Raw genomic sequence first — 26049 nt, 5'->3', positions numbered from 1 at the left:
CAAAGCCCCGCAGCCTCCTCTTCAGAAATGAGCAGCTGTCCCTGCGCTAGGATGACAGCAGCCCTGAATGTCAGGTTCACCGTCCTGGGCTTCTTTTTCTCCCAGATTTTGCCCCCCTAATTTTTAACTACCTTGGTAGCTCTCTGATGCATGTAAGTGGATTTTAAAAATATATTTTGTCCATGTTCCTTAGTTATTCAGCCTGGGAGTCAGGTCTGAATTACCTATTGCATCATTACCAGAAGCACCACCCCCGTCTCAGCTAAGGAATTTGTTACCTTAAGTCCAGCAGGCACATTTAGAAGTCTCTGGAACAGAGAATTATTAACATGATTAAATGGTATTTTAGGAAGATGACTGTCAGTGGTATGCAAGACAGAGAGGAGTTTGGAAAGTCTCAGCAAGTAGAACAATTAAGAGGTCATCATAACTCAGTGCTTTCTAAAGTAAGATGAAGACAGAGGTTAGAGTGGATAAGCCTGAGCTTTTCATGTTAGACAGGCCTGAATTTAAATGAGAGTCTCGGCTCTCCACTTAATAGCAGGTAGTAAAGGATGATAAAGTCCCTACATCCTAGGGTTGTAAGGGTTAAATGACAAAACTTGTAGAAAACCCTAGGTTTTTTATTTTTTATTTTTAGAGAGGGAGGGGCTCTTTCTGCCACCCAGGCTGGAATGCGGTGGTGTGATCACGGCTCACCGCAGCCTCCAACTCCTGGGTTCCAGTGACTGTCCCACCTCAGACTCCCAAGTAGCTGAAACGACAGGAGTGTCCCACCACGTCTAGCAAGAAAACCCTAGTTTTAATGCCTAGCACATAGTTAAGTGCTCTGTAAATGGTCACCGTTGCTCTTACTATTCCAAGAACCAAAATTCAGTTATTTGGGTGAAAATTCAACCTCATTGTTGACAGCACTAATCATGGCCATAGTACTGTCAACTTCATGGAGGATCATTCGTGACTTACGAATCACAATGAATAGGTTGCATGCCCTATATAGCAGGCTTGGCACCAGTGATATTCTCAGTACCCACCGTGGGCTGAATTGACTTATGGCCAAATGCCATGGTTTTGAAACCAGTCCTAACCTCAAATCTCAAAGGTGTAATGATAGGTGATTTTACATAGTGCCTTTCGTCAGGCTCCAGGGTAGATGCTTCAACTCTTTTACTTACTTTGAAGTACAGGTTGCTCATATATTAGGTTTGTAGAACCATAAAATTTTAGCATTTTACTTCTAAAAACAATCTGATGTACAAGAAGAGAAGCTTACAAAAAAAAATCAAATTATGATTCATCGTATCACGGATAACCCCAGGAATCATCTGTTTAAAACGTCCCACTTTTCTAGATGATCAAAGTGTGGACCAGAAAGATGGAGTGATTAATGCCCAGGGACACACACCAGCAATGGCAGAGTCAGGGCCGCGGCACAACTGTCCTGACTTGTGTGCATTTTGTTCTTAGACAAACATAGCCACTCTGTGTCATCTCCACTGAGTTACCTGCCTGCTCTAACTCTGTTCGAGGTTCACATGGCCTGGCTGTTAGTGCCTGTGGGAGGCTTGCCTTACAGAAAGACCAGCACGTCACCCTGACTTTCAGTAATGGAAGCTACATGATACATACCGAGTAAGCATCTTGCTTTCCAGTCCTCAGTCCCCTGATCCTCTGTGCCTGTCATCTCAGTCTTTTAATCTCTGGAAGCATAATTAATCTATTTTTAGTGTCCAACTAAATGATCCATTTCTGGTGCTAGGCTTGAGGTAGATTCTGCCTTTGCTGTTTTTCACAGAAGTAAAGATGTATGCTCACCCTCTGCTAATCTAGAGAAACCTGTGTCAAATGGCAGCCTTTATACCCTCTTGCATGCCAAGCACACTGGTAATGCACTACCTTCCTAGGGTAGGGGATGAGTCAGGGGAGAAAAAATCAAGTCAGAAAGGAGAAGGGCCTTCATGTGACTGGGTGAGCTTTTCATTGTGTCTCATTGGAGATGTCCTAGCTACAAACAAACAAACAAACACAAACAAAACCTGAAATAAGTATAGACCTTTTTAAGTTTTTTTTTTTACTCTGATAAAATATTTGTTTGATTTTTTTGCCTTTTCTGAAAGTTACTTATAATTAATAACAGTCCTGATTTAAGATTATGAACTTTTCCAATAAGCTTGAGGTTGGGCGGAGCTGCATCCTTACTAGACAGGCACACTGCGTAAGTGAGGAGTGGACCCAGCTGGTGGATGACAAGCCTGGCATGCTGACCAGCGGAGGACTCTATCAGAATAGCCAAAATGACCACACGGCAGGAGCATGGGAGATCCAGGCCATTAAGCATGGAAAATAAGGGGACTCTAGAGCTTTGCTTTCAGAGTGTGACCCAAGGACCTGGGGGCTTGTCAGAGATGCAGACCACAGGGGTTGCCTAGAATCCACTGACTTGGGATTCCTGTGTGCATTCAAGTTGGTGAAGCGCTGATCTGGATTTGACAGTCAGCTCTTCCGTTTACTATTGGCCAAACTGACCGTATCATTCTTTTGCTAAAATCCTTCGGTTTCCTCTTCAGTCTTAGGTCATGGTCATGACCAAAATCCTAGGCATGGTCTTCTGGGGTGAGCTGGGTCTCTGGGCCCTCCCTGCCACTGACTGCCGTCCACAGGGGCCCCTTGCCTCAGGGCCTTTGCAGCTCTCCCTTCTCTGTTAGTTGCTCAGGGCTGCCATAACAGATGGTTTTCACACAACAGAAATGTATTCCGTCACAATTCTGGAGGCCGGAAGTCTCAGATGAAGGCGTCAGTAGGGCCCTGCTCTGCCTCACGCCTCTCGGGGAGAACCCTTCCTTGCCCGTTCCAGCTTCCAGGCCTGGCGGGCTGCAGCAGCCTCACTGCAGTCTCTGCCTTTGGCTTCATGTGCCCATCCTCCCTGTGTCTGTGTCTTCAGGCGGCATTCTTCTGTGCATCCGTGTCCACACTTCCCTCTTCTTATGAGGACATCCGGTTCCTGCGAGCTACTGCTCACAATCTTTTGTCAGCTGATCATTGTCTATCACCTCGTCTTACGTGTTTCTGTTTGAAGATACCCTCTGTAATATTTACTGTTGATTGATTAGCATTGAACTCACAGCCCTACAATGCATGCCTGAGCAAAGCTTATCTAATATACGTATTTTCCCTGTAAGGCGTATCATAGCCTTCTGGTTCTTAGGAACCCGGGAAGGCACTTCAGCACAATGCCTGAGGGCCATTTGAAACAACAAAGTCACCAACAAAAAGCACAAGGATGCAAAATGTCACACTCCATAGCCTGTGAAAAGGATACTTGTTTGCCATAGGAGAGCAAGAGCAGGAAGGCAGAGTGTGGCCTTGTCCAGCCTCAGCTGGGAACACGTGCGTCAGACGACTTGAACTCAGCACACGTCCGTGAGTGACCACAAACGCACCGAGTATTGATTTGGCGGTCGCGGAGATGTTTTAGTGAGTAGGCAAATTCACAGATACAGAATCTGCGAACAGCGTGGATCGAATGTGTCTTCACAAACAGGCTTTAGTTTTAAAGACAGAAAGTTGGGTTTCTTTGTCTTGGTGCTTTGCTTTACCTGACAATTGACTTTTCAACTACTGTTTCCATTTCAAACTGATCTTCATTGTCTTTCAGAGAGATTCTCATCTGTGTGAACTTTGAAAGCCATCACTAACATGAGAACAGGAACCACCGTGGGCTGGTGGGGGCACCTGAGAGGAACCATACCATATGGCTTTTTGAACTATTTCAGATGGGACTTCCTCCCCCGCCCAACTGGGTTATTTGTGAGAAAGATAATGGAGGAAATATGATATTATTCTGAGTACTAGCTGGAAGCAGGGCCACTTCCACACTCTGCTCATGTTTCCATATTGCTAGGCTCAGGCTCAGCTGCAGTGCCAGGGACCACACACAGCGCTTCTGCACATCAGGCTGTCAGGAGAACTGGCATCTGTTGCTCTCTACTCATGACCACTGTACCTACTGCTATCCTGTAACTACTCTTCCCTCACTCTTCCCTCTACTTTCTTGACTGCTCTGGATTTAGTGGTCTCCAATCTGTGTCTTGAGGTCTTTTCCAGAGGGAGGATCAGGCTAGGCTGGCAGTCACCACCCTGGTGGGCAGAGCTCTTGCAGGGTGAGCCTCTGAGGGGTCGCCAGTGCACTCCTCTGTGCACAGCTTTCCCCAGTGCTCCCCAGACTTTTCTGAAACTCTTTATCTTCTTGTACCCAGGAGTCTTCGTGGAGCATGGTACCTCCCTTCTTTCCAGTGTCCTGTTAGATCGGGAGTTCCTAGACGATAGGGAATGTCGTCTTTCCCCGTTCCTGGAGCATCATTCTCAGTACATGATCTTTGAATGAGTGAGTGAACAAAGGAATGAATGGAACAAATGAATGGATGAGACCAAGAGCAGCAGTATCTGCAACTCCTTGCGGCCATTCCATGTCCTTGTGAAATAGCTCTAAGGTTCCTGTTTGTGTCTCAAAGATTGCTGGCTGGAGCCTGCATATGAGTGGATGAGGCCAGCCTCTGACGGCACCTCACCTAGGCTGTCAGAGCGATCTTCAGAGCTGGCCTGGGCCTTGTAGTGAGCGTTCCCTGTGTGGAAGGCAACACGTGGGCTTTGTAGGACGAGTGAAAGACCTAGAAGACAGCGGAACGTGGGAGCTCACATCTGTAATCTCAGCACTTTGGGAGGCCGAGGTGGGAGAATTGCTTGAGCCCAGGAGTTAAGACCCCATCTCTACAAAAATTTAAAAATCATTAGCCGGGCATGGTGGCTCACACCTGTGGTCCCAGCTACTCGGGAGGCTGAGGTGGGAAAATTGCTTGAACCCAGGAGGTTGAGGCTGCAGTGAGCCGTGATCATGCCACTGCACTCCCATCCGGGTGACAGAGTGAGACCCAGCCTCCAGAACAAAAGAAGGTGATGCTCTTCCTATGTAGAACTTAAATTTGGTTAGGAAAAGAGAGTGGAGTGTACACGGCTGAGAAGCGTATAGGTAAAGCAAGGGATAAGATGAAAGACTTCACTTAAAACAACTTCCCTAAAGCAATGTTTGATTTTTCAGAGGAGCAGTGTACGATTAGTGAGTATCGTAGGAGCTGGAGGCAGAGGGACTGCTTTAGGCGGGAGTGGTCTGTGAAGCCCTTGTGGAGGAGGAGGCTGGGTCTTAGAGGGCGGATAAGGACCTGCAAGGCCAGGGAATGAAGAGCAGAGGGCATGGGATGAGCACGGAGCAGGAGGTGTCTGCAGCATTCAGTGGGCCTGACTGCGGGAGGCGTACAAGGAAGGAAAAGGCTGTGGACTCCTGCAGGCCCAGTGAGGCCCGGGCGGGTCATGGAAAGATGCTTGTAACTCTGGCATGTTCAGGGCACAGGGAATAGAGGAGAGAGGAAGTTCGTGGCAAGCTGGAAAGGAGAGTAATTGAGACATCATCCCAAATGCCAATGAATAGAATTTTCGGAGCTCAGTTTTGGAGGAAATGAACCAAAGAAGGAAGGGACACATCAGGATTGAGAAGAGGATTACAGTGTCACACTGTCTGTGAGGTCCTATAGAATGGAGGCGTGCACCGGACCGTCTTCGCTTTTGGACCCCAGATTAGAAGTAAATGCAGGCATAGATAGGGTGAAGATGGGTGGGGGACAGTGTGAAAAGTACTTTATTAGCGATTCCCCTCTGGATCTATTCCGATGGACAAGGGGAAGTCCATCTCAGAAAGGCATCTGGAAGCAGCGGGGGGCATTGTGTGGACTGGCGGAGGAATGGTGGTCAGACTAGGAAAATGATTTTCAAAGGGAAAGTAAGTAAAGGAAAAGGGGGTGATGTCAGGTCAGAGGGGAGGCTGGCATTGAAGAAGGACACTTGGGTGAGAGATTGCACTCAGGTAAAAGCAAAAGCAAAGGAGATACTTGTGCAGGGTGCCAGGGGCTCTGGAAGTAAAGTCGGGAGGGACGGGTAGTTGGTGGAAAACTTTGGGAAAGCCAAATTAACTGATTCCTTTCGAGCTTTAAATGTTAATATTGGGGGTTGAAAGCGTTTGTATAACCCAGATTCTCAAAAGGAATGGCTTGACTATCAGAGCTTTCCCACAACTGCTTTGCTCTGCCCACCTCTGGCTCTTGGAAGGATAATCCCCAAAGGCGTTGAGGCCTCCAAGCAACTGAAGCCTCAAAATACGGCCAGGGTAGTGGGGATAAAGCCCCTCTAGGCAGAGTCCCAGGGAGGAGTGCCGGTCCTCGTCTCCAGTGTCCGTAGGACTTCCCAGTGGAGGGCAGGCCTGGACCATCCTGCGTCCCCAGACAGCCTCCTGGCCAGCACGAGGGCTGGGCTTGCACAGGTGGCTCTAGGACACAGCCCCTGAGTACACCAACCCCCCAGTTCCCCAGTCCCCACCCGCAGGAAAGGAGAGAAGGAGAGGGTCAGGCGGGGTGTAGAACTCTGCAGCGCAGACACTACGTTGAGTGGCACCAACGCCTGATGCTGTGTTTCTCTCCCGCAAGGGCACCATGCCGGTGGAAAGGATGCGCATGCGCCCGTGGCTGGAGGAGCAGATAAACTCCAACACGATCCCAGGGCTCAAGTGGCTTAACAAGGTGAGTGGATCAGAGTGGGTGTATGCGTGAGAGAGGTCCTGGCTGAAACACGCCCAAGCAGACTGCCGAAAGTAAAATTGTTTGTATTCAAAATCTTAGGCTCATTCATGACAAAAAACAGCCAACGCGAAATGATCATAAAACATCAAGTTACCATCTCAAAGGCTTTTTTTCTTTTAGAGACAGGGTCTCACTATATTGCCCATGCTGGAGTGCAGTGGTGCAATCGCGACTCACTGCAGCCTCGACCTCTTGGGTTCGAGTCATCCTCCCACCTCAGCCTCCAGAGTAGCTGGAACTACAGGTAAATGCCACCACACCTGGCTGATTTTTGTATTTATTTTTTGTAGAGCTGAGGTCTCACCATGTTGCCCAGGATGGTCTTGAACTCGTGGGCTGAAGTGATCCTCCCACCTCAGCCTCCCAAAGTGTGGGGATTACAGGCATGAGCCACTGAACCCGGTTGCAAAAGAATTTGTATCCTCTCCGACTATAGCCTCAGCCTGGAGTCTCCAGTGTCTGCTCACCTTTGCTGTCTTGGCCGACTGCCTATGGAAAGCTCCTTGCTGTGTTGTTCTTTGAAGGTTCTTACCCTCTTCCTTCTCCAAATTCCTGTTTTTGCTTCTCCTGGCCTTTTAGGACTAGAGGACATGGGAGCTCCAGGGTTTTATATTAGGAATGGAGCATTTCCTTTTCCATGTTCTCTATTTAAAGAAAGCTTGTTTTTGTCTTTAAGAAAAAGCCTTCTTTTTACCTCTTAATGAAGCCCTATCTGTGTGCCCACCTTTCCTAAGAAAGCAGCCAGTCATTTACAACCTGCCCCTTCCATGCACAAACACTCCCTTACTTTGTTAACCTAAAAACACTTAATTTAATTGATCCTGGCTATTAGGGGTGAATCAGAAAGAGATAATGTAGGTAAAAATGAAAAACTTCTAGAACTATATAATCTAGAAAAGCAACTAAATATATATCATACCTTCTTTAAGGAGGCCCAGGAGAGAAGTTCGTCTCCTGCCAGGAACAGTTCTGAGTAAATGCCTTTTTCCTCTTCTCCACTCCCTCCCCTTTTCTTTTTTAATCTTAAGGACACAATGAATAATTTAGCTGGCCAGGCTTTATCTTTGTATCAGGTGCAAGAGCTTAGAGCCAGATTGCAGTTTGTAGCTTGCTTCCAATAAGTAAACAGGATATTGCAGTATAATTTTTTTTAACTAATATCATTCCTGGCCTTATGAGGTCTTTTCAGATATCTTTTAAATCTTATTTCTTTTTGCCCTTTTCCTTCTATCCACTTATTTTGATTTTTTTTTTTTTCTTTAGACAAGGTCTAAAGGTCTGTCGCCTAGGCTGGAGTGCAGTGGCATGATCTCAGCTCACTGTAACCTCTGCCTCCGGGCTCAAGCAGTCCTCCCATCTTTGTCTCCCAAGTAGCTGGGACCACAGGTGCACTCCTGGATAATTTTTGTATTTTTTTTTGGAGAGATGGGGTTTCACTATATTGCCCAGACTGGTCTGGAACTCCAGGACTCAAGTGATCTGCCCCGCCTTGGCCTTCCAAAGTGCTGGGATGACAGGCATGAGCCACAGTGCCCAGCCTTATTTTGAATTTAATGTTACTGTGTTGAATAGCTCTATTTGAGCCTTTCTGAAACAAGGTGGGGCACTAAGTAAATAGAAATGAAGAAAACATATGCTTATTCCCTGTGACCTGTCACATATCTCAAGGTCTTAACGCAAACAATGTATTTTTCTAGAGTTGCTCTATCTATAGTGTTTTAGATTTACATATGTAATCAGCTTCTTCCAAAGAAACAAACAAGAAATGGAAGTGCTCCTTGGTCAGCTCAGTTAGCAGGGGTGCCATGGAGGTATAAGGAAGTGGGGACCAGAGTAAAGGGGAGCTGGAGAGCCAGGGTAGCAAATGACACTAAATGAAAGCTGGCGAGTACTCAGCACTTACTGTTTGCCAGGCACCCTTCTAAGCAAGCTACATGCATTCACTCACCTTCTGCCACCATGGGGTAGGTACAGTTAATATTTTCCATTTTACAGACAAGGAAACCGAGGCACAGAGAGGTTAGGTAGGACTCTGTTTTGAGGAACAGGTAGCATCACTGTTGGATGTGGAGCGGAAGAGGAAAGCATCTGCTCCTGTGTTCTAAAGAGAAGTACGTTGTCTGGTTTTGCTTTTCCTTTTTTAAAAATACCTGCACCAGTTTTGGTTGGCTTGATGCAGTGGAGAACAGAGAGTGTCTCACACCAATCGTGTTGAGCAGGTGCCTGGTATGTTGACCTCTGTGATTGGTTTAGACTAACCATTAGTCTCTTCTTGGTGCGGTAGTGGGTGGAACTGTGGCTCCCCGAGAAGATATGTCCACATCCTCACCCCAGAACCTGTGGATGTCACCTCATTTGGAAAAAGGGTTTTTGCAGATATAGTGAAGGACCTTGACATGAGATCATCCTGGGTTTTCTGGGTGGGCCCTAACTCCAATGAGGAGTGCCTTTATAACACACAGAAGAGGAGAAGGCACACACAGAGGAGAGGGGCGTGTGAGGACTGAGGCAGAGACTGGAAATAGGCAGCCACAGCCGAAGGACTCCAAGAAGAGGCGAGGAACGAATCTTCCCAGAGCCTTTGAAAGGAGTGAGCCCTGGCCGGGCACGGTGGCTCACGCCTGTAATCCCAGCACTTTGGGAGGCCGCGGTGGGCAGATCACTTGAGATCAGGAGTTTGAGACCAGCCTGGCCAACATGGTGAAACTCCATCTCTACAAACACAAAAATTAGCTGGGTGTGGTAGGGGGTGCATATAATCCCAGCTACTTGGGAGTCTGAGGCAAAAGAATCGCTTGAACCCAGGAGGTTGAGGTTGCAGTGAGCTGAGATTGCACCACTGCACTCCAGCCTGGGCAACAGAGCAAGACTCCGTCTCAAAAATAAATAAATAAAAGGAGTGAGCCCTGCAGACACCTTGATTTTGGACTTCCGGCCTTCAGGACTGTGATGGAATACATTTCTGCTGCTCTAAGTCACCCATTTTGTGTCATTTTTCACGACAGTCTTAGGAGATTGATGCACCCTCTAAGGGCCACCTCCTTACTGGGACTCTCGATTGAGATGCCTTCTCTTCCATCTATTTTGTCCATGTTTTTCTGATACAGGACCAGAAGGCAAATGGATTTCTCTTTGTGCAAATGAACACTTGGTCCCTTTCAGGCAGCCCTTACCTGCTGAGCGTCACTCATCTGACTCTTGGCTTGAGAGTTCTCTTCCCGAGGCATGGAAGGAAAGGAGACCTCTGTGTCATCTCACTGGGCTCCTCCGCTAGAGCTGGACAGGAGCCAGGCTGATGAAGAAGGGCGTGCCCATGGCTGCCGGCCCGTGCCGCCTCTCAGCACCACCCTGGCACAGAGGCCAAGGCCTGCACTGTGGCCCCGAGGCCCTGTCAAGCTGCATCCTGCTGAGGCCTAGCCAGAGGGGGCACGTGTGCTGCTCGTGCACATGGGCACTGCCATCACTGTCACTGCAGACCTCGGCTGGGGTCAGGGTCTCTTCTCTCCATACCTATGCCCCTACAGGGCATCTCTTTATAGGTTTCCACTAACTTAGGCTTGTTGGCATTCATCCGTCCATATAAATACTTAACTGAGAGCCTAATGTTCTTCCCTCCCATTCACAAGCATTCTGCCTGGAAATCCTTGTTTATATTTTGAGTGGTTTGAGGTCATTCCAAGATCTCTTTTGCCACTGAAGACTGTTGTGACTCTTAGAAAACACTGTCCCTGGGGCTGTGGGACTCACTTCTGCTTCAGTCGGCATTCCGGATGTGTTCATGTTTATCGTGAAGTGCTCCAGGCTGGAAGCCCCAGGCACTGGTGCCTTGGCCGTCTTGATCGTGTCTGCGTGCTCAGGGCCAGGCCTAGTGCCTGGTAAGTGGGAGGCTCTCTGTCAAAATTGTTCTGGGAATACGCAGATGAATGTCGTGGTCTTGAAGGGGAGCAACGTTGGTGGTATTTTTGTTCTGTTAAGATCATCAGATTTATGGACACTGGATTGGCAGTTGTCACGTGGCTTTATGGACACTGGATTGGCAGTTGTCGCATGGCTCTCAGAAAGTCCGTTTAACCGACTCCATTCTCAGTACGAGAGAAAGAGTTGGTTCGTTAATGCCCTCAGTTTCTTGCCATCCCCTGTTGTCTTAGTCTGTTCCCTGTTGCTTATAACAGAATACCTGACTCTGGATAGTTTATAAAGAAAAGGAATTTATTTCTTACAGTTATGGAGGCTGAGAAGTCCAAGGTTGAGGGGCTGCATCGGGTTGAGGGCCTTTTTGCTGGTGGGGACCCTCTGCACAGTCCTGAGGCAGTGCAGGATATCACCTGGTGCGGGGGACGCGTGTGCTAACACAGGTCTCTCTTCCTCTTAAAAAGCCACAATCCTACCCCCATGACAACCCATTAATCCATTAATCCCTGAATGGATTAATCCATTCATGAGGGCAGGGCCCTCATGACTCAATCACCTCTTAAAGGCCTCACCTCTCAGTACTGCCACATTGGGGACTAAATGTCAGTATAAGTTTCATAGGGGGCAAATATTCAAAGCACAGCACCTGCTTTTAATACGTTTGAAGGAGGGTGGGAATGGAACGGGTCCCTTGGATTCCTCTGAAGGAACAGCGAGGAAATTTGGAAAAGTGCATTATAAGCAGCTTATGAATGAGGCCTTGGCTGGGGCCATTTGCCTTTGGTTATGGGTATTTGCAAATGTGCATAGCATGTTGGAGTAGCCCAATGACAAAAAAAAAAAAAAAAAATAAGATAGCAAATTTTCATATGCCTGCATCTAGATGTATGAATATTTTGCCTTATCTTTGTGTGTGTGTGTGTGTGTGTGTGTGTGTGTGTGTGTGTATCTGTGTGTATCTGTGTGGTATTTTAAAGCAACTCCCTGACAGTGTACATTGTAAGACATAAGGACATTTTCTTATATATCCACAATATACCATTGTTAATTGGACAAAGTTAATACTGTTTAATAGCATCACTGCTCCATTCATATTCAAAATGCCTTGACTATTCCCAAATAATCTTGTTACAGTTGATTTGTTCAAATCAGAATTCAAAGACTGTCCACAGGCTGCGTTTCGTGTTTGTGACTCTAAGTCTCTGCTGACTGTGGGCAGTAACCTCTGTTTTTTTCCTTCTTGCCATGGACTTGTTGAGACCAGGTTAGTTTTGGGTTTGTCCATGTGCTTGCTTGGGGTTCCCTGGGCCATTTCTTGAGGAAGGAAGGAGGCAGCCACATCCGGGGTCCCGGTTTCTCTCACAGCTCCGTGTGACCCCCAACACGGGTGGGGTTATTGATTTCTTATTTCCTGTGGGAGATCCTCCTGGATCCATGCACTAAGGCAGGGGAATCATCAGACCTTTCCCTTTTTTTCACTTTGCAAGTAGACTTGTGTTTGTGTAAACATCAGGCTGTCTCTGACTGAGGTAAGGAGTCCAAACAAAAATAGCACAGTCATTGGAACATCTTGCAGATGCTGCGGGGAAGGGGAGACAGAGGAGATAACAGAACTAGTTTCCATGTGGGGCCAAGGAACATTTTTGTTCTACATTGCTCAAGATAATCTCAGATGCTTTTCTGAAGTCCAGCAGCGCTCATCTCTCCTGCCTTCCTTCAGATGGGCAGAGTTCTGCACACACGTACAAATCGTAGGCCCTGGCACGGGGCGTCTATCCATGCACAGCGTGTACCATCACCACATGTGCAGGCCTGGTCACTCAGGGATGGGACACCTGGCACATACTGACGTCATAGGGTCTACACACACATAGCAACACCGTCATGTCCCATGGAACACACAGCTTGTGACCAGAATGTTTGCTGGTCAGAATCTCTTTCAGTTTTAAGATGAATCTTGCTTTCTCTTACCTTTTCATATGGTCTTCTTCAAGAAAAGAATCTGTGATACGATTTTAAAGATATTTCTGATAAGTTTATTAGTCTTTTCTTTTTTTTTCCTGAAATATGAAAAACTAGTTAAAAGTGACATGTAGTTTAAAAAATATGCAGCCATCACCACTGTCCAGTTACAGAACGTTTTATCCCTCCAAAAGGAAATGCTATATCCATTAAGCAGTCACTTCCCATTTCCCTCCCCGCTAGCTTGTGGCAACCACTAATCTCCTCTGTCTCTATGAATTTGCCTTTTCTGGATATTTCATGTAAATGGAATCATTCAATATTTGGCCTTTTGTGTCTGGCTTCTTTCACCCAGCATAATGTTTTCAAGGTTCATCCATGTGGTAGCATGTGTCAATACTCTATTCCTTTTTGTGGCTGAATAATATTCCATTGTATGGATATACCACATTTTGTTTGCCCATTCATCAGCTGATGGACACTCGGGTTGTTTCTGTATTTTGGCTTTTGTGAGTAGTGCTGCTATGAGCATTTGTGTATAAGTTTTGATTTGAATGTTGGCTTAGAATTCTTTGGGTGTATATCTGGGTGTAAAATTACTGGGTCATCAGGTCATTCTGTGTTTCACTTTCTTGAGGAATGGCCAAACTTTTTCTTCAGGGTTGGCTGCACCGTTTTGCATTCGCACAGCGATGTATGAGGATTCCAGTTTCTCCACATCCTCACCAACGTTTGTTATTTGTGTATCTCGTTTTGGAGACATGTCTCTGGGTTAGTCTGTTTTGTGTTGCCATAAAGGACAACCTGGGGCTGGGTAATTTATAAAGAAAAGAGGTTTCTTTGGATCAGGGTTCTAGGCTGTACAAGAAGCATGACCTTGGCATCTGCCTCTGGTAAGGCCTCAGGATGGAAGACAAAGGGCATTACATGGCAAGAGAGGGAGGAGGAGAGAAAGGTGCAGGCGCCAGGCTCTTTTGAATAATCAGCTCTCACAGGAGCTAATGGAGCGAGAGCTTACTCATTACCACGAGAGCGACACCAAGCCATTCATGAGGGATGATCCTGCCCCATGACCCAAACACCGCCCACCAGGCCTCACCTCCAACACTATCGATCACATTTTAACGCAAGATTTCGAGGGGACAAACATCCAGACTCTTCCACTCTACTCAGGCCTGTCCCACATTTCAAGAGGATCCGTAGTGGGTAATTGCTAGGTTCGGTCAGCGCTTTTGTAGTTGCATGACTTTTGCGGTTTCTGTGGGACTAGGTTTGGTTGCGTTGTGTGTGTATGTGTATGCATGCATGCGTGCAGATGCTTAAAAAGATCTACTTTATCAGTATCAATTTTGTGTCATGCAAGTTAGATTTCAGATTGTGTCACCCTAGAACTCCTTTGATCTAGAAAAAAGTGCAACAGCAAATTCTTAAGAATCTTGGTGTTTAAGCATAAAGCTTTAGATTCTGGGCGTGCACTTCGGGAAAAGTTCTTTCACTGAAATCAATTTTCACTTGTATTCATTTTCGTGTGAACATCAATAAACGGCATTAAGTGATTTTGCTGTCGATTTTCATCTACATTAAAGCATCAAATGTCACTCAGCCCCTTTCTGATCACTGTCCTTTTGAAATTGGCTAACCTGAAGCCCTCTGTGTGGATGATACAGAATGAACACCAAGGAATTTATGAAAAAGTCTCTCACTTTCAGTTCTCCTTTAATAACTGACTTTTTAGAAGATGGTAGAATTTTCCTTTTAACAGGTTTTGGGAAACTCTCCAATGTTCTGAAACAGTCTTAGTTCTGGCTTTGTGATTGGTTCTGCGGAGAGGTGCTGAGTCTCTTTGGGGACAGCTGGACGCTTTCTGCATGTCACTGTGTGAGACGGAAGAGGTGGAAACTCCCTGCTGACATTTCCTCTCCTTCCTCAGCGTCTAGTGCGGGGACCCGCATACCTGGCAATTATCAGAACTGCCTTGAGAGCTTTAAAAGAGTACAGTCTCCTGGACTTTAATCCACAGAATCTAGGTCTCAACCAGTCTGTCATAGGACAGGGACTCTTCCAAATCTAAAAGCTGGGAGATAATGAGTGGGTGGTTAAGTAATAGTATATGGAGTTGCATGACCTGGGGTTTGAACTTAGACACTTACTACCCTGCAAGTTCCTTGACCAAATAGTTAAAATCTGCTTCTTGGTTTCCTCAGCTGTAAAATGGAAATCATAACATATACCTCGCTCAGGAGGCTGTAGGAGGAAAACAAAACTGAGGTCCATGTGGACGTGTAGGCAGATGCACAGGGCCAGTGGGACCTTAGTACCTGCCGCTACCGCCACAGGAGCTGCTTGGGCCAGGTTTTTCATCTGTAGCTTCATTAAGAATACAGCTTTCTTAGTAAACCATGCGTTTCCAGTTTCCAATCATTTGTTTTTCAGGGTTGCTTGAGGCAGTTTTGAATTACAAACCTCAGTTACATTGAGAGAGATGTAGAGATAGTCTGATATAAGGATTGTATTGAGAGATGTTTCTCCAGAAAATGTGTCATCTCATAACCTCTACCTCTTTGTTTGCACTTCTTGCTATTTCCTGCAGGCAGTGGACCCACAGGGATTCCAACATTACTTTCTATTTCTGTTGGATGCATAAGCAAATGGAGATACTCGGTTTCTGTGACAGTGGCCCAGATATACCGGACTTCTCTGTAGCAGCATCAAGGGTTTTGGAAAGTTGTCTCATTTTTAATTTACCTAAGATAGCTGGAGTTACTATTTACCAAATGATGAGAGTAAATTATAAGAATAAGCATTAGAAGTTTCAGTAGGTGGCCATTTTTCCGTGGTTTTATAAAAAGAGGCACAGGGCCGGGTGTGGTGGCTCACACCTGTAATCCCAGCAGTTTGGAAGCCTGAGGCGGGCAGATCACTTGAGGTCAGGAGTTTGAGACCAGTCTGGCCAGCATGGTGAAACCCTGTCTCTACTAAAAATACAAAAATTTACCAGGTGTAGTGACGCATGCCAGTAATCCTAGCTACTCAGGAGGCTGAGGTGGGAGAATCTCTTGAACCCGGGAGATGGAGGTTATAGTGAGCCAATATTGTGCCATTGCACTCCAGCCTGGGCAACAGAGCGAGACTCTGTCTCCAAAAAGAAAATTAAAAAACAGAAAGGAGGCACAAATAATGGAACACACTAGCATATCCCAAATCATCACCTTTGACCTTGGAAAACATTCCTGCTCTGCAAGACTTCATGGGACTGACTGTCACTTGGGGTAGGCTATCAGGATTTGGGATCTAGCGGGGGAAGTGGGTTTGGTTTACAGTAGATTTTCTTGTCAACAGTCAACACATTCAGTGATGCTTGGTGGGGAATCTTGCTGGCTAGACCTTCACAACCTTTTGCAGTGGTGGGTCAAAACCCATGACTGCAGTTGTTCTTTACCTTTTTTTTTTCTTCAGGAAAAGAAGATTTTTCAGATCCCCTGGATGCATGCGGCTAGACATGGGTGGGATGTGGAAAAAGATGCACCACTCTTTAGAAACTGGGCAATCCATACAGGTACTAAACCTCCCTGCGGCATTTATAGAGGCAGGCACTCTTGCTTAGTTTTGTTTTTATTACACATAAAATATCCTGGCTTATGACCTCATGAAGATGGCTGTGAAAAACCTGTGACTTGTCCCTAGGCACATCCAGGACACATGGGGTACAAACTACAGCCATCAGAAGTAATACTCCCCTCATCTCATAGACTCTTAGTCCTTCAATTTCCTATAAATGTGGTATTCTAAGAAGTTCCCTAGGTGTTACCAGGGAATAGAAACTCATTTGTTCTGATGCTATAAACTTTGATCAAATTTATCTCCCCCACAAAAGGTAGTCAGAAATACATTTATTTATTATGACTTTTATGTAGGGAGCTATTTACAGGAATGGACTCTTGGAGCGTCAGATGAAAAAGAGGCACTCAGGTTCCCTCTACCTGTTGACTTTGCAGCCTCTCAGTCTTCTATATTTTTCTTACGCTGGTGCTCCATTCTTCCAGCATTTATAGTTTCCTCAAGCTGTTCAGTAGAACCAGGGTGACCAGCTTGTCCCAGTTTGCCTGGAACTGTTCAGGTTTTAAAAACAAAATTCCCACATCCACAGAACCTTCTCATCCCCAGGCGCACCAGGACGATTGGTCACTGGAGATATAGCCTGGAGTGAAAAGGTTTCCTCATACTGCCTGACCAGCAATACTGTGTTTCCAGAAATGTCTTCTGTATCTAATGTTTTCTCTCTTTTTCTTAATCTTTGTCTATTTTGTTAGGAAAGCATCAACCAGGAGTAGATAAACCTGATCCCAAAACATGGAAGGCGAATTTCAGATGTGCCATGAATTCCTTGCCTGATATTGAAGAAGTCAAGGATAAAAGCATAAAGAAAGGAAACAATGCCTTCAGGGTCTACCGAATGCTGCCCCTATCGGAGCGGCCTTCTAAGAAAGGTAAAGGCATTTACAGACTAAAACAAGATCACTCAATTTATGTCATCGTGCCTTCGTGATCTCTTCATTTCTACATCTGCAGTCACTTCGCAGGTAGAATAGCCTGTTCATGCTGTGGGGGATCATTCCGCCCCTACCTGGCTTGGAAACAAGACTCTCAATTCACCAAAGGCAGTAAAAGATACATGTGGAATTTTGATCATGTACAGAGTAAAGCAACAGGTTCATTGAGAGTTTCAGAAAGAATTTAATTTGAGGGAAATGTTTCTCTGGAGGCCCTTCATGAATTAATCCAAAACTACATTTTTGTTGCCACAGGAAAGAAACCAAAGACAGAAAAAGAAGACAAAGTTAAGCACATCAAGGTAATCTTGGGTGTTTCAGAGAGAAAGCCAAGGTTGGGTTCCTATTAATGACTCACACTCTGCCTCGTAAAGACGAGTCACAGGACCTCTGCCGAGTGTGTCATCTTCCTTCCTTTGCTTGTGTCTTCTGCGCTTTACATGTTTGCTCTTCGGCATGTATCCACTTGCAGTCATAGGTACACAGGGCCCTGCCTCATCCCGTTTCCCTGGGAAATTTATGAATGAAGTCACAGTCTCACTGTGCTCGGCAGGCTGAGGCCTCCATCTGGCCACCACGGCCGTTGCCAGCGGTCATTCTGTGCCAGCTAAGCTCCACAACAGCTTGTGGCTCATACTATTAAGCATATTTTCAGGCTATTAAATATACTTTAGTGTGTATTGAATGTTCTGTACCTCTAAAATGTACGAACTGTATGTTACAGACATCCGTCACGGGCGCTTCGGTGGGGGACGCAGTGCTTAGCTTCAGCACTCCATCAGCACAGCTCTCAATGACTGCCTTCTGCCCCCTGCATCTCTCGCACCCCACAAGGGTTTCCCGTGGGATGTGCATGTGTGTGTGAGTTCTCACGAGGCTGTGTGGTCTGAAGTCCCCTGCAGTCTGAGGATCTCTGTGCACAGATGAGGTGGCCCTTGTTAAATAGTGAGAGAAGAGCCGAATATGCCCCGCAAAACTGGGGACAAGTCTCAGTGGCTGAGCAGAGAGCAGACACTGGCCACAGACCCAGGGATCTCAGAGAGATTGTCTAGCTCGCTGGCCTCCCTTTGCAGATGAAGAAATTTAGGCAGCGTATTTTTGCAGTGATACTTTCAGTTTCACTTTCACTATTTTTTATTTTTAACTAAATTTAAATATTGCACTATATTAAAGGCCTATTATGCTTTAACTTTTCGTTGTGGAAAGATTTTATGCACATAGAAAGGAGACAAATGAGTAAAATTTACTCCATAGGCCATCATTCAGATTAATTTTAACCTTAATCAGCTCCTGGCCAGTTTTGCTTCATCAATAGCTCTTCCCATTTCCTGACTTCTAACATGAAATTGCAGCCCTTCAACCATTTTTGACTTACAAAAATAATTTGTTTATTTATTTATTTATTTATTTATTTTCTTTTTTAATTGAGACAGAGTTTTACTCTGTTGGCACAGGTTGGAGTGCAGTGGTGCGATCTTGCCTCACTGCAACCTCTGCCTCCCGGGTTCAAGCGATTCTCCTGCCTCAGCCTCCCGAGTAACTGGGACTACAAATGCATGCCACCACGCCTGGCTAGTTTTTGTATTTTTAGTAGAGATGGAGTTTCACCATGTTGGCCAGGCTGGTCTTGAGCCTCTGACCTTAAAAGATTCTCCCACCTCAGCCTCCCAAAGTGGGAATACAGGCGGGAGCCACGGCACTCTGCCCAAAAACAATTCTTTATAGTTCAGCTTAATATAATGTTTGAAGCAAATTCCAAACCTCATAGCATTTCTTCCATAATAGTTCAGTATATATATTAAAAGATAAGTGCTCTATAAAAATACCATGATGTCATTATTGTACCTGAAATAGTACACGGTAATTTCTCAATATCAGTGAAGATCCAGCCAGTGTTCAGAGTTTCAGTTGTTTCACACATGTTATAACTTTCGTGTGGTTTGTTTACGTAAATTAAGACCCATATAAAATTCACATGTGGTTTTTGAATGTCTTTTAAGTATATATGTTTCTCCTATATTACCTCTTAAAATATATATATATATTTTTTGCCATTGAGCAAACCTAGTTGTTAGCCATATCATTTCTCACAGTTCTTTTTTTTTTTTTTTTTTTTTTGAGACAAGGTCTTACTCTGTCACCCAGGCTGGAGTGCAGTGACACGATCATGGTTCACCGCAGCCCCAGCATCCCGGGCTCAGGTGATCCTCCTGCCTCAGCCTCCCTCTAGTAGTCGGGTCTACAGGTGTGTGCCACTAAGCATGGATAATTAAAAAAAATTTTTTATAGAGGTGAGGTCTCACTCTGTTGCCCAGGCTGGTCTCAAACTCCTGGCCTCAAGTGATCCTCTTGCCTTGGCTTCCCAAAATGTTGGAATTACAAGTGTGAGCCTGGCCGAGTTAGTATTTTTAAGGCCTACATTTTGATTCATGTTATTTAGTCAGAAAAGTATACCTTTCTCACAAATGTGTGAGAATTTGCTACAATTTCAAGTGTGACTGAATCGTATTTACTACTGTTTTCCCATCATCTAGCTCAGTGTCTGGCCCAGAACAGATCACTAATACATATTTGATAACTGAATAGATGCATCAGCGTTTGTTGACTAAATAGATGCATAAATAAGTAGGATATGTGGGGTGGGAGTGAGGGGTTTTCCATTAGGATGTAGATTTAATTTCCGAATCACAGTTAATGAAGAAATAAGAATGGAGTAACAGATGTTGCCTTTTCAGCACACGTTGCTCACATGTATCCACTGTATTCCATCGAATGCCAGATGCCAATGATGCTAAGATGCACTATTATTTTGTGTATGTCTTAGAAAAATTGCTTCCAATGAAACCGTGACACATAATGGATTGAAAGGCATGTCCTCTTTCAGGGACGTGGCAATGCGAGGAAATGTCCGTCTTAGTAGTTCATGCCATGTGGTGGTCCCGTTCGTCCGGGATCTCTACAGCCACATCGGCACTGGCAGTGTCTTCACATGGCCCTAAAATGAGCAAGTTGTGGAAGGCACAGTCCTAGGTGGGCTTGACCATCCTGGCCCAGGGAAGTAAGTGAGAGATTCCCTTAGGTGCAGCCATGTGGGTCAAGAGCCACCTTAGCCAAGTGTGTTTCGTGAAATCCTTGTGCCATGAGGATGTGATTCATACCTGAAACTTTTCTTTTGAAAGGACCTGATTCCTTCAGCAGAAGGCAGGTGATTCATTAGGCCTAAACACAGCCTAACTTTGGAATTTCGAGCTACTTGCATTGTGCTTTACAGTAAAGCAGGGAAGCTCGGAGGAGGCCAGTGGGCTTCCCGAGTTCTGTGCTTCCTGGCTGTTCAAGCCATCGTGTGGACTCTGGCTCTGTAGAGTGTTTGAAAAGTGAACTCCCCAGGGCGCCTGGAATTGGAAAGTCAGAGGACAATTACTAGCTATTAATATATTACCTTTTAATTGTATATCAGAACACCCAAGGACTGAGTTAATATACCCTGTGCAAATATACTAAACCTACTTAGTCCATCCAAATATGTAACTGGATACACTAAGCAGGTTTCTTCTACTGAGGAAATCTGTCTTTCATTTGGTAAGTAGGTATGAAAATTTGCTGTTGAAGCAAGCTCTTCCCAATCTTCCATTCAAGTTGAAGTTTTAATTAGCAAACAGTGTTTACAACATGTAGGCCAAGTGTTAGAATTTTCTTGGGGTCACTCATGATTCATCTCCATGCTGTATATCCCCCAACAAATAGTCTCCCCGAGACTGGAAGACCCAAGGCCCAGTGGCCATGTGGTATGTGCAGAAACGGCCTCAGCATCCTCTGACATTTCCTTTTGTGAGCATATCCCTGCATACTCAGTGAGCCATGTTTTCCTTGAGCTAAGCCCCACCTGTGCAGCAGTAACTGGATATCTAAGGAAGTGAAAACAAGAAAAACAGCTGGGTACAGTGGTACATGCCTATAGTCCCAGCTGCTCAGGAGGCTGAGGTGTAGGAGGATGGCTTGAGCCCAGGAGTTCGAGGCTGCAGTGAACCATGATTGCACCACTGCACTCCAGCCTGGGCAACAGAGCAGGACCCCTTCTCCACCTCAAAAAAGAAAGAAAAGCAATAGTGAGAAATCCTGGATTCTATATCCTCAGTGCATGCATATGCTTCAGAAAATATCATGGAACGGTTTGCTCTGTGAGACTTCACACAAGGCCAAGAACAATAAGGATAGAAGTAGTTAAAACAGAGGGGAACTCGTTGATATTTTTGAGCTGATTCCAAGTTCCCAGCTATGATTATTGTCTCATTGAGGTCTCCCTGAGTTGGGCAGGTTGTTTACCTTATAGACATTTAGGAAATGGATGCACAGAGAAGCTGATTCATTTTCCCAAGGCTGCATTGCTTTACAGAGCTGAGATTCGAATCCAGGTTTGTCCACCGGGTGCCTGGTAGCCTTTGGAGCCTAAGCCAGGCCTTGAGGGGTGGACAGGGTCAAACCATGGTCCTTCCCCCACACTAGGGGCATCAGGAATGAAGGCCTGGAGATTAGAGTTGGTTTGTCTTTCCTGGATGAGACAGGAAACTGACTTAATTAGAGCAGAAGTTTGTGTAGCGGACAATGGGAAATACAGGCGTGTAGGTGAGGCGAATAGAAATGGGTACTTCCTGCTTCAGAGGGTTGTTTGCAGCTGAAACACACGTGCCTTGAAACTGCAGAGTGCTTCCAGATCAAAGTGTTAGTGTTATGAAGGAGACGGAATTGGGAGGGCTGCCAAAGTCGCTTGGAAAAGATGAGGTCTGGTCTGTATTGGTTCTGAGCGCAGACCTATGGGTGGAAGTTATAGAAAAGCAGATAGGGGTTCGGCTGCTCTTTCTCATAGAGTTGTTGGCTCTAACAGTGACATGAGCTGGATGAAGACACGGCACACTCCCTGGCAGGGCTGCTCCTGGAGTGATCCCTTCACTGGTTGGAAGAGGTCTTTCGTTTTTAAATTTTAATCAAATGAAAACACACGCCAGCAACTCACTTGAAAAACAATAAGATGAGAGATGCCCTGGGTGAAGCGGGTTATCAGGCTTATTCTGCCTGCCCGGGATCCTCCCTTCCCATGTGGTGGCTCAGAACGGGATCTCCGAGCCCAATGTGAAAAGCTTGAGGGACAGTTTTATGGGATGAGATGCAGTTGAACTCCTTGGAGCACACTTAGAGCAGGAGGGAACTGGTTATGTAAGGGAGGCCTTTCTCACCAGGGTGGGAAGGAGGGGGGCGGAGACACTGCTGTGGAAAGGCAGTAGCTGGTGCTGCTGGCATGGAGGGAGGAGACGTTTCTCCAGAAAGTGGAAGAGGGTATGGAGGATGCAGATAAGAGCGGCCTAAAGAGGAGGCCCCTGCGTCTTGCACCTTCAGAAGGGAGTGTTGGGAATGGAGGTCGTTTTGTGGAGAGGGCGTTTCGCTTTGGACATGCTGCCTTTGAAGTGACAGAGAGCCCTGAAAGTAAATGCCAGCTAGAAAGTTGGAGAGCATAGCACTTGAGTGAGTGCCCAATGGGCAGATGTGTGGTCATGTACTTGAGAATGGCATTGGTAGCTTTGGAAACGATGGCTTCTCCAAGACAGAAGCTGTGTGAGATACAGACAAAGGCCTACAGAGAAGAGGCAGAGAAAAGTGAGCTAAGGAAAAAAGTCAAGAGGGAAGCTGCAGTGAGAGAAGGGAGGAAGAGAATGATGATGGCCTCATTCCAAGGAAGGAGCGGAAGGAAGGTGGTTCTGGGACCGGGCAGGAGGCCCCAGCCTGTCTTACGGGAGCTTCTGTTCTCAGTGGCATTGCAGCCTCTGTGCTCGGTGTGTGCACTCGCCAGGGTCCAGTTCCCTGACCTCCTTGTGAAGTCCAGCTCTCAGCCTACACGTTCTGTTAGCAGCGACCTAGAGATGCCCTTAAATTTGATGTTCTTAAATCTGGCTTCAAAGAGATTGGCTTTGCACAGATGAATTAGAGCATTGGTCCATCCCCAAACCCATTCAGCTTGTGTAGCTTCAAGACCAGCTAAAGGTGTATTATTTTACAGGTCTAAAGAAGTGTGCTCCTGCCCCTGAACTCTCTCTTGTGCCAGTTTGCTTTTGCTTAAAATCCCTTAAACCATAGACCAAACCTTGGATTCTGTAATTATAGCAAAGGTTCTTGAGCGTCAGTGTTTGGCAGAGTTCATGTCCCCATGTAGACCAAACCTTGGATTCTAGATTTAGAGCAAAAGTTTTGAACATAAATGTTTGGCGGCGTTTATGCACCGTGGAGGAGTCTGGAGCCAAGCAGGGTCTTCTTTTTTCTTTTTTTTTTTTTATCTTTGGAGTAAGTTGAGAAAATTAAAAGTCAAGAAAGCTATGGGTTACTGGATGTACAGAAGAGCCTCTATCTAAAGTGAGAAAGGGAGCAGAAAGAGGAGACATGAATCCTGGCCAGGATTCACCGGGCCAGGTTATGGTGCAGCAAAGCAGGAGGCAGTTGAGCCAGGGCAGGAGTGGGGCATCGGGGGTCCAGGAGAGGCTGCGGGTGAAGGCTGTTCAGGGGCTGCAGGATCTCTATGTTCATTTTACATAGAGAACTCCACACCCCTTTTCTTCATTTGAGATCCTTGGATTTTTAATATAGCTTAGATTTAGATGTTTCTACTTCCAATCATTTCCAAAATTTTGACCCAGTTTAGTGAAGATCCTTCTCTCCTGGGCCTATTCTGCACCCTGGATGGAGGCATTTCGGGAGGTGCTGGCTCCGTTTTACTGGGCCATTGACTGTACTGTCTGTCCAGAGTGACAGTATCAGTGAGATGATAGCTCTGAAATGACGGTTTCTTTTGAAGTGGGGTGAAGGGAGTAACACAGTGTTTGGAATGGTCTCTCCCAACCTCCATCGGTGGAATATATGATGCCATTATAGAAGTGGTCAGTGCAGGATACAGGGTAAGAATGGAGAGAGTAGAAGGCCAGGTGTGGTGGCTCACGCCTATCATCCCAGCACTTTGGGAGGCCGAGGCTGGCAGATCACCTAAGGTCAGGAATTCGAGACCAGCCTGGCCAACGTGGTGAAACTCCATCTCTACTAAAAATACAAAAAAATTAGCCAGACATGGTGGCAGGCAACTGTAATCCCAGCTACTTGGGAGGCTGAGGCAGGAGAATCTCTTGAACCCAGGAGGTGGAGGTTGCAGTGAGCCACAATCGCGCCATTGCACTCCAGCCCGGGTGACAGTGTGACTCCTGTCTCAAAAAAAAGAAAAAAAGAAAAAAGTATGGAGAGAGTAGAATAGTGTCCAAAAGAGTGTCTCAGTCTCCACTGGAATTAGGGCAGGATACAAGGGCTTCTTAAGACAGAAAGCTCCTGGAATTGAACCATATTTTATGACCAAAGACAGAGTTCAGTTCCGGTGTCTCCGCAGGCTAAAAGTAGCGTGATCTTGAAAAATTAATTTAGACTCTGAGTCATCGTTTTCTCAAGTGATAAAAGTATCACTTGTCACTCATTAAACTGTAGATCATGTGTAACATTTAGAGGTCTTCAATGGAGAAATCAGAATTAATTTAGCTTTTTAAATATATGCAAGCCTGACTGCCTCATTAGTTTTATAAGAAACCTAGAAACAGAGTGAGTAAAAAAATAAGGTCAGACAGCAAAGGAGACCCATACAAATGAGCAGTTCTCTGGTCACTTCTTCAGAGGCCTGTGCTTAGTTCTTTTTGAGGGAGTTGAAGAAATGGGGGTGGAAGAGTGAAAGGTGGGGCATGACTCGGGGGAGGGAAACTGACCAGGGTCATTGAGGACGCCATTGAGAAAGGAGGCTGCCATCGGAGAGGTGGATAGTTGCAGCAGTGTCAGTCCAGGTGGCCATGGAGGGACAGCACAGTCCATCAGAGGTCAGAATATGGGGCCAGGAGAAGGGATTTGAGAAAAGGCCATTGGATTTAGGAGAGCAGAGTTTTGTTGGTGACCTTTGGTAATGGTGAGTACTTATTTACTAATAAGTGCTATGTACGTAGTTAGCTCATTTAATCTTCACCTTATCCCTGTGACGTGGGTCCTATTATTGGCCTCAGTTTACAGCTGTCCGCGGTGCCCTAGGGTGGCTTACAGAGGTTCAGTAAGGAGCCACAGCTAGTGAGGAGGGGAGGTGCCAGGCTTTGCCCCAGGCCCTTCTGATTCCAAAGCCTGAGCTCTCAAGACCCGCTGGGAGCTTGATTCTGGAGGTGGAGGGGAAGCAAGACCGCAGGAACTAATGGGGGCCCAGGTGGAGAGGCCAAGTCCGGAAAGGCAGACGGGGGGTGGGAAGTTTGGCTGTGAAGGAAGGGAAACCTGCTGACTCACCCACGTCACAGGCAAGGGTTTTTTTGTTTGTTTTTTTGTTTTTCCAGAAAGGGCAGGCTTTTTGTTTTTCCTTAAGAATCAGGCTCTCACTCTGTCACCGAGGCTGGAGTGCAGTGACATAATCATAGCTCACTGCATCCTCGAACTCCTGGACTTAAGAGATCCTCCCAACACTGCAGTTTCCCAAGTATCCGGGACAAGTGGCATGCACCACCACACCCGGCTAATGTTTTTATTTTTTGTAGAGACAAGGTCTTGCTATGTTGCCCTGGCTGGTCTCCAACTGCTGGGCTGAAACAATCCTCCAGCCTCAGCCTCCCAAAGTGCTGAGATTCCAGGGTGAGCCACTGTGCTGGACCCAAGAAAGGGCAGACATCTTATTTAGAGCTTGTAAGAGAAGAGATGCAAGATGCTGGGGGAGAAAGGAGTAAAAATCGTGCCCAGTAGGGATGGATGTTCTGGGCCTGCCCTCACGTTGGACCTTCGGGACATCTGGTAAACCAGGCAGCGTATCGTTTATTTGAAAACTGAGCTATACAGTGGAGCGATGCCTTTGAAGTCATGTTATTAAGGTGGGAGTTTGCCAGGTGGGATTATGAAGGAGG

The 26049-nt window shown here is 46.1% G+C and overlaps 1 protein-coding gene and 1 non-coding gene across 6 annotated transcripts in view; one reads left to right on the top strand and one right to left on the bottom strand.

Moving 5' to 3' along the window:
• IRF2 (interferon regulatory factor 2) overlaps positions 1–26049 on the top strand; it is a 90336-nt gene that overhangs the window by 40921 nt on the left and 23366 nt on the right. For 3 of the 5 annotated variants that reach the window (XM_033215792.1, XM_033215793.1, XM_033215791.1), the window contains 4 exons: positions 6532–6623; positions 16014–16113; positions 16868–17044; positions 17363–17409. In XM_033215792.1, coding sequence (XP_033071683.1) covers positions 6537–6623; positions 16014–16113; positions 16868–17044; positions 17363–17409 — 411 coding nt within the window. In that variant the 5' untranslated portion in view covers positions 6532–6536. Of the gene's footprint in view, positions 1–1880; positions 1885–4993; positions 4997–6530; positions 6624–16013; positions 16114–16867; positions 17045–17362; positions 17410–26049 lie in introns of those variants that run through there. The other 2 variants (XM_033215795.1, XM_033215794.1) reach the window with 2 other exon arrangements.
• LOC117086506 lies at positions 3617–3700 on the bottom strand. The gene has a single exon (XR_004438405.1). It is a non-coding gene; the product is annotated as a small nucleolar RNA SNORD79 (small nucleolar RNA).

This window comes from Trachypithecus francoisi, unplaced genomic scaffold (assembly GCF_009764315.1).
Source record: "Trachypithecus francoisi isolate TF-2019V2 unplaced genomic scaffold, Tfra_2.0 Lachesis_group1, whole genome shotgun sequence".
Classification (NCBI taxonomy): domain Eukaryota; kingdom Metazoa; phylum Chordata; class Mammalia; order Primates; family Cercopithecidae; genus Trachypithecus; species Trachypithecus francoisi.
Note: the sequence above shows the minus strand (reverse complement) of the source record. Positions and strands in the feature narration are given on the sequence as shown.